Source organism: Aulonocara stuartgranti (genome assembly GCF_965226115.1).
Source record: "Aulonocara stuartgranti genome assembly, chromosome: 6".
NCBI classification, from domain to species: Eukaryota; Metazoa; Chordata; class Actinopteri; order Cichliformes; family Cichlidae; genus Aulonocara; species Aulonocara stuartgranti.
This window is the reverse complement of record NC_138944.1, coordinates 42,317,015-42,333,337: the sequence shown is the minus strand read 5'-3', so window position 1 is coordinate 42,333,337 and position 16,323 is coordinate 42,317,015. Positions and strand designations below refer to the sequence as shown.

The 16,323-nt window shown below is 40.2% G+C and overlaps 2 protein-coding genes across 2 annotated transcripts in view; both read right to left on the bottom strand.

Moving 5' to 3' along the window:
* Positions 1-16,323, bottom strand: part of LOC309708778 (uncharacterized protein) — a gene marked incomplete at its 5' end in the record, with an annotated part of 172,405 nt that overhangs the window by 60,489 nt on the left and 95,593 nt on the right. The window lies entirely within an intron of this gene.
* p2rx3b (purinergic receptor P2X, ligand-gated ion channel, 3b) overlaps positions 1-16,323 on the bottom strand; it is a gene marked incomplete at its 5' end in the record, with an annotated part of 37,928 nt that overhangs the window by 18,927 nt on the left and 2,678 nt on the right. The window contains 6 exons of the mRNA XM_082536915.1: positions 364-505; positions 2,344-2,421; positions 10,516-10,609; positions 10,745-10,817; positions 13,810-13,881; positions 13,960-14,095. Of these exons, the coding sequence (XP_082393041.1) occupies positions 364-505; positions 2,344-2,421; positions 10,516-10,609; positions 10,745-10,817; positions 13,810-13,881; positions 13,960-14,095 (595 nt within the window). The remainder of the gene's footprint in view (positions 1-363; positions 506-2,343; positions 2,422-10,515; positions 10,610-10,744; positions 10,818-13,809; positions 13,882-13,959; positions 14,096-16,323) is intronic.

Below are 16,323 nucleotides of genomic sequence, written 5' to 3'. Positions count from 1 at the left end.
AACTATGAAGCCTCTTAAAGACTATTCACTACCAAACAGGTTGGAGGCTGACTTGTGGTTCCTAGAGTTTCTAAAAGTTAAATGGGAGGCAGACCTGTTAGCTATGAGGCTCTTCTCCTGTGGAACAAGCTTTCAGTTTGTGTTCAGGAGAGAGTCCCTCATCTGCTTCTAAAATTAGGCTTTATTAAGTTTTTTCTTTATAAAGCTTATAGTTAGGGCTGCATAAAACTGAAGTAAAGCAATAGCTAACCAGCACTCGTAAGTCAGTTTCCATCCTGGTAAAATCCCACCAAAACCAGTGGACACCCCCCCCCCCCCCCCCCCCCCCACACACACACACACACACACAGGCTTGGTCTGTACATGTTCTGCCAGATTAGTGAAGTTCTGCTGGGCGTAGCGGACGACATCTCCCACTCTGAAGATCGGGCAGTAGGTGTTGTTGACCATGTCAAAGTTACACTCACTGATATATTTTTTCGTGATGTTAGGAAGGAAGTTCCCTCTGCCAACAAACACATCAATATGTCAGCCTTAAATATGACAATCATTCTAACAGTAAGATTTAATCATTTCTGGGCTCGACACTAACTTTTGTGGCACCTGCTCTTTGGACAAGTACATTTACTCTCAGTTGGCCTGGTACAAAGTCCTTTGTCTTAAATGAAAATGTCTAAAATATTACTGCATGTTGTGGTTTGCAAATGACTTCAGTAATGTCACCAAATGATCACCAAAAAGTACATGCTACAGCTGTGCATAATGGCCACATGCCAAAGCGTCTCTGAACTATAATTGTGCCATTTTCAGATTGACTTTTACAAAAGTATAATTGTGGCTTAACTCTGAACAGATACAGTGACATGAAAAAGTATTTGCCCCCTTTCTTATTTTCAAGTTGCTTCATATTTGTCACACTTGCATGTTTCGGATCATCAAAAAATGTAATATTAGACAAACATAACTTGACTGAATACAAAATGTGTTGTTTAAGTCATGATTTTATTAATCGGAGGATAAATGTTGTTCGATTATGTACTACTGTGGTTAACCGCTTCTTTTGGAAAGCAGAGTTCACTTTGTTCGACTCAAATCTGATTAAAGCCAGAACTGTTGATTCAAGAAATTACCTGATTACCTGTCTAACAAAGTGAAGTAGCCTAAGAGTTCTCAAACAGCAGCATGCCAGTACCTAAAGAAACAGCTCAGAATCAAAGTCATTGATATCTGTCAGTGTGGAAAGGGTTACAAAGCAATTTTCAAGGGGTGGTGCAAAGATTGTATTTCTTCTGGAAGGTTTGCATCCCATTAAAGGTTTGGTATGATGTGCATTTTGTAAAATACACATCAAACATAGTGGTGATGGTGGTGGTCTGGTCACTACCAAAAAGTCCTGAAGCAGACTATTCAGCCAACAAGCTGTGCACTCGGTGCAAGCAGGACATCCAAAACACACCAGGAAGTCATTCTCTGAACACCAAGTCAAATTCCCGACTTCTGCCAGATTGAGATGCTTTAGTGTGACCAGTTATCACAAACTCTTCATTCCAAGCCTTGCTGCCAACGTAGCAAAACCAGTTATTAGGTTTAGTGGGCGATTTTCTCCACACAGGCCAGTTTTGAACGGTTTTGTTACATTTATAAAAGAAACAATCATTAAAAACCTCATTTTGTATTCACACAAGTTATCTTTGGCTAATATAAAATGTGTCTGATGATCTGAGACGTGACAAGTATGCACAAAGATGGAGACTCCTCCTGTAGCACACACTTCTCTGTGATAACGACATAACAGCTTTCAACTGAATTAGCCAGTGTGTCTCATCCTGTCAGAGCAGGCTGCCGTTGCTCAGTCTGGTGCTTGGCTAACATTACACTTTACATTGAAGCATGAGTGAAACAGTGAATTACACAGATGCTAATGCTAGCTAATTAATGTCACCTGTTGGGGTTTCATCCCTGCAAAAACAGCAGAACCCTTTCCTGCTCAGTGAAACTGATCTCTCCATCTATTCACAGTCCTTAATTTTCCCTTTAAATTGGCGGTACTGTGCAGTTATATCAACACTGATTCATATTCATTTTGCATCCTTGGCTTGAATGCAGAGCTGACAGTGTTTTGCATTGAATGCTTTGCAAATGTCAACTCCAGTGTTAGTGCCAGTGCATTCAGAGTGACAGTTATCGGGGATAAAGCGTTCTCTTCACAACTCAGTAGTCTGAATATAACATTTCTTCATTAAAGTGAGCAATAATGTGAAAACAGAATAATTTGTCCTTGTTAAACAAACAAACAGATGTTCCAGACGAGCCTTAATGTCAACATATAAGGGTGTGTGATACTTGGTGTAGTTGAAGGTCGGGAAGCGGATGCTGTTTTTGATGAAGATGGTGAAATTTTCTGTTTCCATCATTGGTGTGCTGCATAGGGGAGAACAGACAAACATGAAAACGTCACACAGAGTCACAGGAAAGACAGAATTTACTTAACATATATTTAATTAAAAAATGCACCGACTGACTGCCGGGGACGATGTTCTCGGCTGGTGACCGGCTCGCTTGTATCATGCTTGTCCAATTATTAGCTCATCCATTTCATGCATGCACAGCACCCACACAGCAGCCCATGCAAATAGCCGTGCACGCACTGATATGTCCTTAGTGTGGAAGCTCTTCACTGTGAGTGAAGATGCACAGACCAAAGTAAAATGCAGGGGAACCACTGTGATAATGTTCATAAGAACAAACCTAATCAGATATTATACTCATGCAGCTGAACATGGTTATTTTAATTGCTAAAAAATGCAAAGTGGCTAAAACTAAAGCTGGAGCTTGAAGCCAGCCACAGGCTAGCACAAATAATCAATAAGATAAAGCAGGTGTGGGGAACTCCAAGCCTCAGGTGTGCCGTCCCAGGGGGACATCTAAAACCTGCAGGACAGTGGATTGCCCCGCCCCTGAGATAAAGGATCCAGTTATGAGGAAAATGAAAGACACGAATGAAAAAGAGAAACAGGTATCTTTTAAGGCATCTTGTAGGTATGTGATACAAATGTTGCTACATAAATCTGCTGCAACTGCTTTTGTTGGGTGAGGTAAAATAAGACGGATGAAAGCAGAAAAATCTATAACCTGCTGCAGTTTGGCAAAGTTGTAATTCTAATCATTACTTTAGCTATGAAAATAATACCTTACACTAAAGATAAGCATATTTCCTTCTAGTTATTAGAAAGAAAACCAGTATAAACACAAACTGGTTGGTCACACTAACAAAAACGTTGGAAAACAGAATCGGCCAACAAAACTCTGCATTTCTATAAAAATAAAGCTAGAAAAATATAATACACAAAACTGCAGTTTAATAGTGTTACAGACACTACAGTAGGGGTGCTGAAATATTTTTTTTAAAAGTCTATTTTCCCCCCTCGTTTACACTGGTGGACCAAAGTTAGTGATTTATAAAACTTGTCTCTGATTCTGTTCATCTGGATGTTTGAGAAACGTTTCATCTTCAGTCTCAGCTGACTGCAGGTTTCCAACCTTATAAACGGGACATTTGCATGATGACTGAAACTAGCAGCACTGAAGGAACAATGGGCTGGGAGGTCAGTTTCAACACTGACCAGTGAGCATTGGTCTCACTGGTCATGGATCATAGTGTTGCAGAATTGTTCTTGCTATCAGGATAACTGTGACCTCTCACGGTTGATCTGATATCCTCGTGTTGGTGTTGTTCCCAGATCATCATACTAAATGTTGTTCCAGGATCAACATTGCAAGTGACCAATCAGAATGTTGTGACGTCATACCTTTGCGACTTCGGGAAAAACCGGCGTAAAACAAAAAACTGTACTTAAGCTGCGTGAAACCGCCTCTGTCCGCCGATCAACGGACCCTGACCCTAACCCTAACCGTAACCCTTTAATAAACAGTAAGCAGAATTAATATTGTCCTTGCAACATTGGAATTTCATAAATTCACGAATGGCTTGGCGTGCAAAGGAATAACGTCACAACAATGTGATTGGTCACTTGCAATGTTGAACCTGGAACAACATTTTCATGATGGTCTGGGAACAACACCAACACGAGGATATCAGATCATCCGACCTCTCACACTGTCAGTGTTTTTATAAGCATAGCAGTCAGAGCGGGTGTACGCCTACCAGCTCACTGTGTCTTTGGTGTTTCGCTAGCTTAGCTTAGCTCGTAGCCGACTCGTTAGCACCATGGCTACTTCACCTGTCCCTCCTGCACTTTCCTGCTCATTGTGTCAGATGTTTAGTTACTCCTCGGCCTCCTTTAGCAGTAATGATATCTGTAACAAATGTAGCATATTTGCAGCTCTGGAGGCCAGGATTACTGAATTGGAGACTCTGATTCGAACCCTTCATTCACCCGTAGCTAGCCAGGCCCCTGTAGCTGGTGCAGCCGAAGATAGCGTAGGCCCCGCTAGCTGTTTCCCGGCAGACCCCAAGCAGCTGGGGAAAGAGGGCGGCTGGATGACGGTGAGGAGGAAGCATAGTCCTAAACAGAAGCCCCAGGTACACCACCAACCCGTTCATGTGTCTAACCATTTTTCCCCACTCGGCGACACACCCGCCGGGGGTCAAACTCTGGTAATTGGTGATTCTGTTCTCAGACATGTGAAGCTAGAGACACCGGCAACCATAGTCAATTGTCTTCCAGGGGCCAGAGCAGGCGACATTGAAGGAAATTTAAAACTGCTGGCTAAGGGTAAACATAAATTCAGTAAAATCATAATTCACGTCGGCAGTAACGACACCCGGTTACGCCAATCGGAGGTCACTAAAATCAATATTGAATCGGTGTGTAACTTTGCTAAAACAATGTCGGACTCTGTAGTTTTCTCTGGTCCCCTCCCCAATCAGACCAGGAGTGACATGTTTAGCCGCATGTTCTCCTTAAATTGCTGGCTGTCTGAGTGGTGTCCCAGAAACGATGTGGGCTTCATAGATAATTGGCAAACCTTCTGGAGGAAACCTGGTCTTGTTAGGAGAGACGGCATCCATCCCACTTTGGATGGAGCAGCTCTCATTTCTAGAAATATGGACAAATTTATTAAACCCCCCAAAATATGACTATCCAGAGTTGGGACCAGGAAGCAGAGTTGCAGTCTTACACGCCTCTCTGCAGCTTCTCTCCTCCTGCTACCCCCCCAAAAACCCATCTCCATAGAGACTGTGTCAGCTTCCAAAAAGACAAAAAACAAACTAAAAACCAGCAACAAACAACTTAAACATAAACAATCACAAAGAAAGAACAATACAGTATCCACATCTGAACCAAAGAGTAAAACAGTGAAATGTGGATTATTAAATATTAGGTCTCTCTCCTCCAAGTCTCTGTTAGTACATGACTTAATAATTGATCAACAAATCGATTTACTCTGCCTTACAGAAACCTGGTTGCAGCAGGATGATTATGTTAGTTTAAATGAATCAACACCCCCAAGTCATTCTAACTATCAGAAATCTCGAAGCACAGACCGAGGGGGAGGTGTGGCAGCAATTTTTCACACCAGCCTATTAATTAATGAAAGACCAAGACAGACTTTTAATTCATTTGAAAGCCTGATGCTTAGCCTCGTCCACCCCAGCTGTAAAACTCAGAAACCAGTCTTACTTGTTATCATCTATCGTCCACCTGGGCCTTACACAGAGTTTCTGTCTGATTTCTCAGACTTTATATCTAATTTAGTTCTGAGCTCAGATAAAATAATTATTGTGGGTGATTTTAACATCCATGTAGATGCTAAAATGACAGCCTCAACATGGCATTTAATCTGTTATTAGACTCAATTGGCTTCTGTCAAAATGTAAAAGAACCCACCCACCACTTTAATCACACTCTAGATCTTGTTTTAACATATGGCATAGAAACTGAACATTTAACAGTGTTTCCTGAAAACCCTCTCCTGTCTGATCATTTCCTGATAACATTTACATTTACAATAATTGATTACACAGTGGTGGAAAGTAGACTTTATCACAGTAGATGTCTTTCTGAAAGCGCTGTAACTAAGTTTAAGAATATAATCCACCCACTGTTATCATCTTCAATGCCCTGTACCAACACAGAGCAGAGCAGCTATCTGAACGCTACCCCAACAGAGGTCGATTATCTTGTTAATAATTTCACCTCCTCACTACGTACAACTCTGGATACTGTAGCTCCGGTGAAAACTAAGGTCTCTAATCAGAAGTACCTGACTCTGTGGAATAATTCTCAAACACGTAGCCTAAAGCAGACGACTCGTAATCTGGAGAGGAAATGGCATGTCACAAATTTAGAGGATCATCATTTAGCCTGGAGAAATAGTTTGTTGCTTTATAAGAAAGCCCTCCGCAAAGCCAGAACATCTTACTATTCATCACTGATTGAAGAAAATAAGAACAACCCCAGGTTTCTCTTCAGCACTGTAGCCAGGCTGACAAACAGTCAGAGCTCTGTTGAGCCAACCATCCCTTTAACGTTAACTAGTAATGACTTCATGAACTTCTTCACAAATAAAATTTTTATCATTAGAGAAAAAATTACCAATAATCATCCCACAGATGTAATATTATCTACAGCTACTCTTAGTACCATTGATGTTAAGTTAGACTCTTTTTCTCTAATTGATCTTTCTGAGTTAACTTCAATAATTACTTCCTCCAAACCATCAACGTGTCTTTTAGACCCCATTCCTACAAAACTGCTCAAAGAAGTCCTGCCATTAATTAATGCTTCGATCTTAAATATGATCAACCTATCTCTAATAATCAGCTATGTACCACAGGCCTTCAAGCTGGCTGTAGTTAAACCTTTACTCAAAAAGCATCTCTAGACCCAGCAGTCTTAGCTAATTATAGGCCAATCTCCAACCTTCCTTTATATCAAACATCCTTGAAAGAGTAGTTGTCAAACAGCTAACAGATCATCTGCAGAGGAATGGTTTATTTGAAGAGTTTCAGTCAGGTTTCAGAGCTCATCACAGCACAGAAACAGCTTTAGTGAAGGTTACAAATGATCTTCTTATGGCCTCTGACAGTGGACTCATCTCTGTGCTTGTCCTGCTAGACCTCAGTGCAGCGTTCGATACTGTCGACCATAATATCCTATTAGAGCGATTAGAACATGCTGTAGGTATTACAGGTACTGTGCTGCAGTGGTTTGTATCATATCTATCTAATAGACTCCAGTTTGTGCATGTAAATGGAGAGTCCTCTTCACACACTGAGGTTAATAATGGAGTTCCACAGGGTTCAGTGCTAGGACCAATTCTGTTTACATTATACATGCTTCCCTTAGGCAGCATCATCAGAAGACATAGCATACATTTACACTGCTATGCAGATGACACCCAGCTCTATCTGTCCATGAAGCCAGATAACACACACCAATGAGTTAAACTGCAGGAATGTCTTAAAGACATAAAGACCTGGATGGCCGCTAACTTTCTGCTTCTTAATTCAGATCAAACTGAGGTTATTGTACTCGGCCCTGAAAAGCTTAGAAATATGGTATCTAAGCAGATTCTTACTGGCATTACCTTGGCCTCCAGTAACACTGTGAGGAACCTTGGAGTCATTTTTGACCAGGACATGTCCTTCAACGCACATATTAAACAAATATGTAAGACTGCTTTCTTCCATTTGTGCAACATCTCTAAAATTTGTTTGTGCAACATCTCTAAAATTAGAAATATCCTGTCTCAGAGTGACGCTGAAAAACTAGTTCATGCATTCATTACTTCCAGGCTGGACGACTGTAATTCATTATTATCAGAAAGTCCTAAAAACTCCCTGAAAAGCCTTCAGCTAATCCAGGTCTTAAATAATCAGGCCCCATCTTATCTTTGGAGAATTCAAATTAACCAGAACTCGAACAACCCGTAAAGGCTTTTGTGTGTCTGTATGTGGTGTGAAAATCTGGAACAGTCTGAGTTTACAATTGAAACAATGCAAAAATATTCATAGATTTAAATTTCTCTACAAACAGTTGGTCTGGTCACAGTATACTCAATGATGGGTTTTAGTGTGCTCTGTAATGTCTGTCCTCTTACCATTGCTGGTATGGATTCCAAAATAAAAAATAAAAAATAAAGTGTGCGTATGTATGTACATATATGTACTTGTGTGTGTAGATATATATGTATGTATATGTATGTGTGTCTGTTACTTGTAGTTATTACTGCCTGTTACCTGTGGTAATGCAATTTATAATTTATATATTCTGTATTCAGTTATGAAGACTCTAATTGTTGGTTGCGAGCTGCCGCTTAGATGCTTGTATCTGCCCGGGGCTGTTGATGGGTCTGTATGCAATGATGGGCGTAGCTGCGGGAAGTTTATTGTTTTTTTTTGTTGATGAGTGAGTATAGGGGTGGGATTTAATAAGTTTTCTTCGTCCCACTCCTTTTTCAGGCAAGTTTTGTTTTTTGTTTTGTGTATTTTATGTTCAATATAGGTATTTGTTGTGCCTGAAAATGAATAAATAAATGAAATGAAAATGCTGCAGCAAGAGTCCTGACAGGGACTAGAAAGAGAGCAGATTTCTCCTGTTTTGGCTTCCCTTCATTGGCTTCCTGTTAAATCCAGAATTCAAAATCCTGCTCCTCACATACAAGGTCTTAAATAATCAGGCCCCATCTTATCTTAATGACCTTGTAGTACCATATCACCCTATTAGAGCACTTTGCTCTCGCTCTGCAGGCCTACTTGTTGTTCCTAGAGTATTTAAAAGTAGAATGGGAGGCAGAGCCTTCAGTTTTCAGGCCCCTCTTCTGTGGAACCAGCTTCCAGTTTGGATTCAGGAGACAGACACTATCTCTACTTTTAAGATTAGGCTTCAAACTTTCCTTTTTGCTAAAGCATATAGTTAGGGCTGGACCAGGTGACCCTGAATTGTCCCTTAGTTATGCTGCAATAGACGTAGGCTGCCGGGGGATTCCCATGATGCATTGAGTTTTTCCTTTCCAGTCACCTTTCTCACTCACTATGTATTAACAGACCTCTCTGCATTGAATCATATCTGTTATTAATCTCTGTCTCTCTTCCACAGCATGTCTTTTATCCTGTCTTCCTTCTCTCACCCCAACCAATCACAGCAGATGGCCCCGCCTCTCCCTGAGCCTGGTTCTGCTGGAGGTTTCTTCCTGTTAAGTTTTTTCTTCCCACTGTCGCCAAAGTGCTGCTCATAGGGGGTCATATGATTGTTGGGTTTTTCTCTGTATCTATGAAGCGCCTTGAGGCGACTTTTGTTGTGATTTGGCGCTATATAAATAAAATTGAATTGAATTGAATTGAAAAGGAATAGTAAAAACTTGCATCAGATGTGGCCTACTTCATATAGTGAATCATATAAGGCTTATATGATTTACTCATGTGGCCACTTTCTCATTACTTTCAGATATTGTTCCAGGAAGTATCCAAAACATACAAGTTTCATTTATCAAATTTTTCTAGGGATCTTATATCTGTTTTCACTCTTGTATGCTTTTCGTACAAGTTTCACACAAGACAGATACAAACTTTATAAGATTTATAAATATCTTTTCCATATGGGAAAGCCTGCTAAAAGGTAGTGATGGGATTTTCGGCTCTTTTTAGAGAACCGGTTCTTTCAGCTCCGAACCGGATCTTCAGGTTGTTTTGTTGCTTTAATTAATTTATTATTAACAATAATATAAAATTTTGCACAAAAGGAATTACTAATGTAAAAGAAAAAGTGGTTTTATCTATGTATGTTTATATATAAATATATGCGGTGCCCCCTAGAGACAAAACACGTACAAACTCCAAAAAGCACGTACAAACTTGGTACTTCCTGGCTTGTGTAGCCACTAGGTAACAAACGCTCACCACTGCGCCCAGCATTCTGGAGCACCGCTGTTGTCTTTTGTACAGTTTTTACATGTTTTGGAGTTTGTATGTGCTTTGTCTCTAGGGTACCGTAAATATACTTTTATTTATTCAATCCACATAAAATGTAATAAATAAATCATATAATACAAAAACCAACTATTCACATTTCAACTTTTAACTATTAAAATTTTCAGCTTTTTCCTTTTAAACAAATTTAAAGTGAAACAACACAAAACACTGCAAACCACAACACAATTAAGTATAAATTACAATATGAAAACAAAAAGAAGATGCATATTCTCTGTCATATGGACCTGCATGAATAAACTTTCTGAATCCTTTATCATCTGCAACTGAAAATAGTTGTGGATGATTACTATACCTTTCTAATGTGACGTTGTTGTCCCTGGCTCTCTTTCTCTCTCCTTCCCTCCCGCTCTGTTCCTGTGCTACTGCGAGTGTAACTACTGCCCCTCCCCCCTCTGCCCAGTGCAAAGCACACGGCTTGCATGCGGAGTGAAGCGGAAAAAAGTGCGAGAGAGAGAGAGAGAGAAAGAAAAACCCCACGGCTCGCGATAAGGAGCATCGTTCACTTCCGACACATCACTACTAAAAAGCTCTTTACCACATGCAGAGCATCATCTTACGGCTTGATGGTGTCGATCTCAGCAGGACACCAACCCTTAATCTCACACGTCTTGATCATGGCATTAAAAGGAACACACCTCCCTGTAGCAATTCCTGAGTAGAAAAGAAAATACAGGTACAAGGTCCAAAGTAAAACACTTCAACATATTAATGCACATAAATCTAGTCATCAACAGATCATTTTAACGTGAAATATTGTTACTGCATGATAAAGACAAAGTATCTCACCATAACTTGCCGGCTTATTGATGTGCTTTGTGCAGTTTCTGTCGTCTGTACAAAGAAACTTTCTTTTTTCACTCTGGATAAAATACAGTGACATGTGAAGAGAACATTAAAGCTGCATCACAGCTGTTTTACAGTACAGTGTTTGGTTTTTTACATCCCTCAAATACGTGCATACATTTTATAATTAATTTTTAATTTTCTCATCATGTGCAGCAGTTGTATTGACACCGACGTCTCTCTAAATCCACTCACATAGCATAGCATAGCATAGCATCTTTATTTATAACGCACTTTACATCCAACTATGTTGACCAAAGTGCTACAAATATAAAACAGAGAGGAAACAGTTTAAATTACATATAAAATATCTTAAAATTAAAAGTAATATAATTAATAAGAAACGTATTAAGAGACATCAACAAGTCCTGCTGTGCTAAAAGCCAAGGTAAATAAATATGTTTTAAGACGTGATTTAAAAACAGATAAGGAAGGTGCCTGTCTAACATGTAAAGGCAACTCATTCCACAATTTTGGTGCTGCCACAGCAAACGCCCGATCCCCTCTGAGCTTACGATTAGTCCTGGGCACACTCAGGAGGAGATGGTCTGCCGACCTGAGGGACCGGGAAGGTATGTATGGATGAAGAAGCTCAGAGAGGTACACAGGGGCAGCATTGGACAAACATTTAAAAACAAATAAAAGCATCTTAAAATGGATCCTAAAATGCACGGGCAGCCAATGAAGTGAATATAAAACTGGGGTGATATGCTCGTATCTATGAGTGCCAGTTAAAAGGCGTGCAGCAGCATTCTGGACTAACTGCAGTCGAAAAACAGAAGACCGACTCACCCCAAAATAAAGAGAATTACAGTAATCCAGCCGAACGGTTACAAAAGCGTGGATTACTGTTTCAAATTGCTGTCTCGTAAGAAAGTGCTTAATTTTGGCCAGTTGCCTCAGATGAAAGAAACTAGACCTTACAACCAACCCAATCTGGCTTTCAAGCTTAAGCTCAGGATCCATTTTAAAACCCAGATTAACAATCTCTGGTTTACAGAATGATTTCAGGGATTGCAAATCAACACACGGAACAGCAGTGGAGGCAGGTCTGAACACCATTACTTCAGTTTTAGAACCATTAAAACAAAGAAAGTTTAGTGCCAACCACGACTTGACGTCCTCCAGACATGTTTGTAAACGATTTACAGACGACCCATCTTTCTTTTTAAGAGGAACATAAATCTGGCAGTCATCTGCATAACAGTGAAACGAGAGTCTGTGTTTTCTAAAAATTGAGCCCAATGGAAGTAAATAAAGTGACAACAGGATAGGGCCCAGAATGGAACCCTGTGGTACTCCATGAGACAACGGAGCTCGGGAGGACTCACAGTTTCCTAAGCAAACTGAAAAGGTTCGGTTTGTTAAGTAAGACCTGAACCATTTCAGAGCCACACCTGTTATACCGACCCACTGCTCCAAACGTGAGATTAAAATTTCATGGTCTACAGTGTCAAATGCAGCAGTTAAATCGAGTAAAATAAGAATGACACTTTCACCAGAATCATATGATAAAAATATATCATTAAAAATTCTTAAAAGTGCTGATTCAGTGCTATGCATTGCTTTAAAACCAGATTGAAAAATCTCCTGAACATTTTGTGCATTCAAGTATGAGATCAATTGGTCATATACAATTTTTTCCAAGACTTTAGATAAAAAGGGCAGCTTAGATATTGGTCTAAAATTCTCAACAGCGTTTGTATCTAGCCCAGGTTTCTTAAGAAGTGGTTGCACAATTGCATCTTTGAAATTCTTTGGAACCACACCTGAAGTAAGGCTGCTATTTAAAATGGTTAAAATGGTTGGACCTATGGTAGAAAAAACTTCTTTCAGAAAAAGGGGAGGGATAGGATCATAAGGTGAGCCTACAGGCTTTAAATGAACTACCACCTCCTGTAGCTGAGCAAGAGTAACCGACTCAAACTGTTGAAAGACAGCTGAGCAAACTGGAAGATCAGAAGGGTCAGATGTGGGCAAAATAATCTGCGCCCTAGCTGAGGCTACCTTGTTTATAAAGAAGTGCAGAAACCTTTCACACATTTCAAGTGAAGGCTCAAAACTAAGAGCAGAGGGAGAGCTTAAAATAGTCTCAATTGACTTAAACAATATGTGTGGTTTCTGATAATTCACCATAATAATGTTTGCAAAGTGTTTCCGCTTTGCTTCTTTTATTGTAAGCTGATATAAGGCCCAGCACTCTCTTAAACTTTGTAAAGAGACCTGTAAGTTATCTTTTTTCCATCTCCGCTCAGCCCTACGACATTCACGCCTCGCAGCACGGGTTTCATCGTTCAACCAGGGTTCAAGCTTTGTCTTAGGATGCTTAATTTTTAGAGGAGCAACAATATCCAAGACAGTCTGACAAGTGGTATGAAACCAAAAACTGAGTTCCTCTACGTATTGGAGTGTCTCAGGAATGGAGAACTGATTATAGTAGGTGGAGAACCGTGCTGCCGTGGAAGAATTTAACAAACGAGATGTCTTTGCAGGGACAAGCCCCCTGAATTCATTTCTAGATAAAGAGATGTCAAACAGAACCGGCATATGATCAGAGAAAACAGGATCGGAGACTTTCAGATTAAAAACAGGCAATGAGTAGGCTAAAACCAGATCGAGAGTGTGGCCACACTGTTGCGTGGGTGCAGACACACATCGAACTAAATTAAAAGAATCAGTAAGATTCAAAAAGTCTTTAACCATGGGCTTATCTGGACAGCACACATGAATATTAAAATCCCCAACAATAAGAAAGGAGTCATATTTTATCGTGACTTCAGTTAGAAATGCAGCAAATTCCTTTATATCTTTATATCACATCACAGCAGCTGGTTAAAGTAATGGAGCGCTGTCCTTTTTTGTACAGGGTGAGATACTATTGCTTTTTCCAAAAGGGAAAGCATTGTGTTTACAACTAGCACGTAGCCAACATTGGCTTTGTGTATCTGTAAAGTAAATGAGCCCCAGGACTGAGTGATGATCTGTTAGTCGTGGTGATGATGACTTACGTCAGGACAGTATCCTTGGACTTGGTTCTCTGTAGTAATCAGTTTAGTGATGATGCAGAACACCGAAGCTCCCTGCAGGAGATACAAATGCAGTCTGTCAGTATCTCATCTTCACTCAGTCAGTCCTTACATTCGTCCATACACACACACCTGTGTAGGAGTGACGTAGTCTGCTACATCCATAACCTTGTTATTGTAGATTCCAAAGCCTTTGACCTTGGTCATCACAGAGGATTCAATCGCCGTGTCTCTAATCTGGTAGGCCTTCTCAGTGAGAAACACCCATCTGAAACATTACATAGAGAGTGACGCATGCCAAAATGTAATCATAAGCATCATTATACTTAAAAAAACAACCCTTCTTGCCACTAGCTACAATCAGGGATAGTGCACTGAAAATGCTCGCTGTAAGACACTACAAAGGAATTCAGTTAGATCTGCTAATCTGTGATCATTAGCTCAGAGTTTTCTTTTCAGAATAATTAAGAGTTGAGGTCTTTTGATTGGAAATAAATAATGAAATGAATGACCTATTGAGAAGTCACTATGAGAATTTGCAGAGCAGACAAGTGTGATTACTCTCATATTATTCTCATTATTCTCAGTGTGATTTAGCCTCTAGTGAGGCAGTATAAAGATCAAAAATCCACATTAAGAAACAGAAGTTGTTAAATGTGAGACTTCAGCCAGGAGAACAGGATTCATACTACCAATGGAAACCATGTTTTCTGACAGAGTTCACTAAGTATTCAGGTTTATTGGATTCTTACCTTTGGTGCTTGTTTGCTGTGGTGTGTGCAGCAAAACTGTCAGTTTAATAAAACATCTTGTTTAGGTCTAAAATGAACCCTTTCACAGTTTTGACTGCATGTTAGAACGGATGGTTTATGGGCGTCCGTTCCCAACAAAGCCATTTGGACTTATTGCATGTTCTACTTACAGAACTGCAAGACGTCACCTGAGAGTTTGGAATTTTTCAACTTTAAAAAAAATCTGGCGACCCTCTGAAATGCTTTGTACAGGCCTTTTCATCGCTTAACCTCCTAGGACCTGGCGTCCACATATGTGGACATCACATTTTGGGGGTTTTAGGCTAAAATACTCAATTTTGCTCTACATGGGCCTGACATCCACTTACGAGGACATTATACTGCTACTGTTCTATCAAAATTTAAAACGAATATCCTCATATGTGGCTCTTATTTTTCTTAAAAACAAAAATAAGGTTAAAAAAGAATCTGGTAATTCTTTGTTTTTACATTCATTGGGCCCAAATATGTCCAAATATCAAAGAGAAATTAAAAATACATGTCATGGAAGAGTTGGGGTCTTAGGAGGTTAAAAACCTTTTGTGTTATGTTAAATAAATAAATAAAAACAGAACGTGATACTCATGCTCAGTTTTGGCTTCAGTCAACAGCAGCAGCTAATATCAAATTAGAAATGGAGTCTACTAATCCCTAACATCGAGATATCATGAGCTGATTCTGTAGCAAGATAACTTTTTACAGGGTGCATGCCCATTCCTTCTAACCTCTGGGTTTGGGACAGGCATCAGTGGCTACTGAGCAACCATGTCGTAGACTGAAGTGAAGACATTAAAGATCTGAACATTGTTGGCATCATCTGGGAAGCTGAGCTAACCACAAATGACCGGAGTCGTTGGAAGTCATTAGTTATCCTATGTGCCAATCGGTGCAGGAGAGACTAAGTCTAAGAAGGAATCGCTAGCATAAACAATTCAGTTCAGTTTTCTTCATCTATTAGTGTTTTTTTCTGTAGTTTAACTAATCGGTGTGTCTCATATGGCTTCATGTACAGATAAAGCTGAGTATCATCTGCATAGCAGTAATAATGTAAAATAATGTAAATATGGCCTGTATTTATATAGCGCTTTTCTAGTCCCTAAGGACCCCAAAGCGCTTTACACATCCAGTCATCCACCCATTCACACACACATTCACACACTGGTGATGGCAAGCTACATTGTAGCCACAGCCACCCTAGGGCGCACTGACAGAGGCGAGGCTGCCGGACACTGGCGCCACTGGGCCCTCTGACCACCACCAGTAGGCAACAGGTGAAGTGTCTTGCCCAAGGACACAACGACCGAGACTGTCGAGAACCTTCCGATTACAAGGCGAACTCCCAACTCTTGAGCCACGATGGCCAGACAACTGGTCTCAGCACAGAACCCTGTGGAACTCCATAATTAACCTCGGTATGTGAAGAAGACATTTACATAAACACACTGGAGTCTGTTACATAGACATGATTCAAACCACTGCAGTGGCCTTCATACCCACGGCATGTTCTAATCTGTGCAGTACAATGTTGAGATCAGCGATGGTCTACCAGGACATGCACAGGCATGAGTCCACTGTCAGAGGCCGTACGATTATTCAGTATTTTCACTAGTGCTGTTTCTGTGCTGTGATGAGCTCTGACTGACTTCAACAAAACCATATATCTACAGATGAACAGTTGTTTTACAACTACTCGTTCAACAATTGA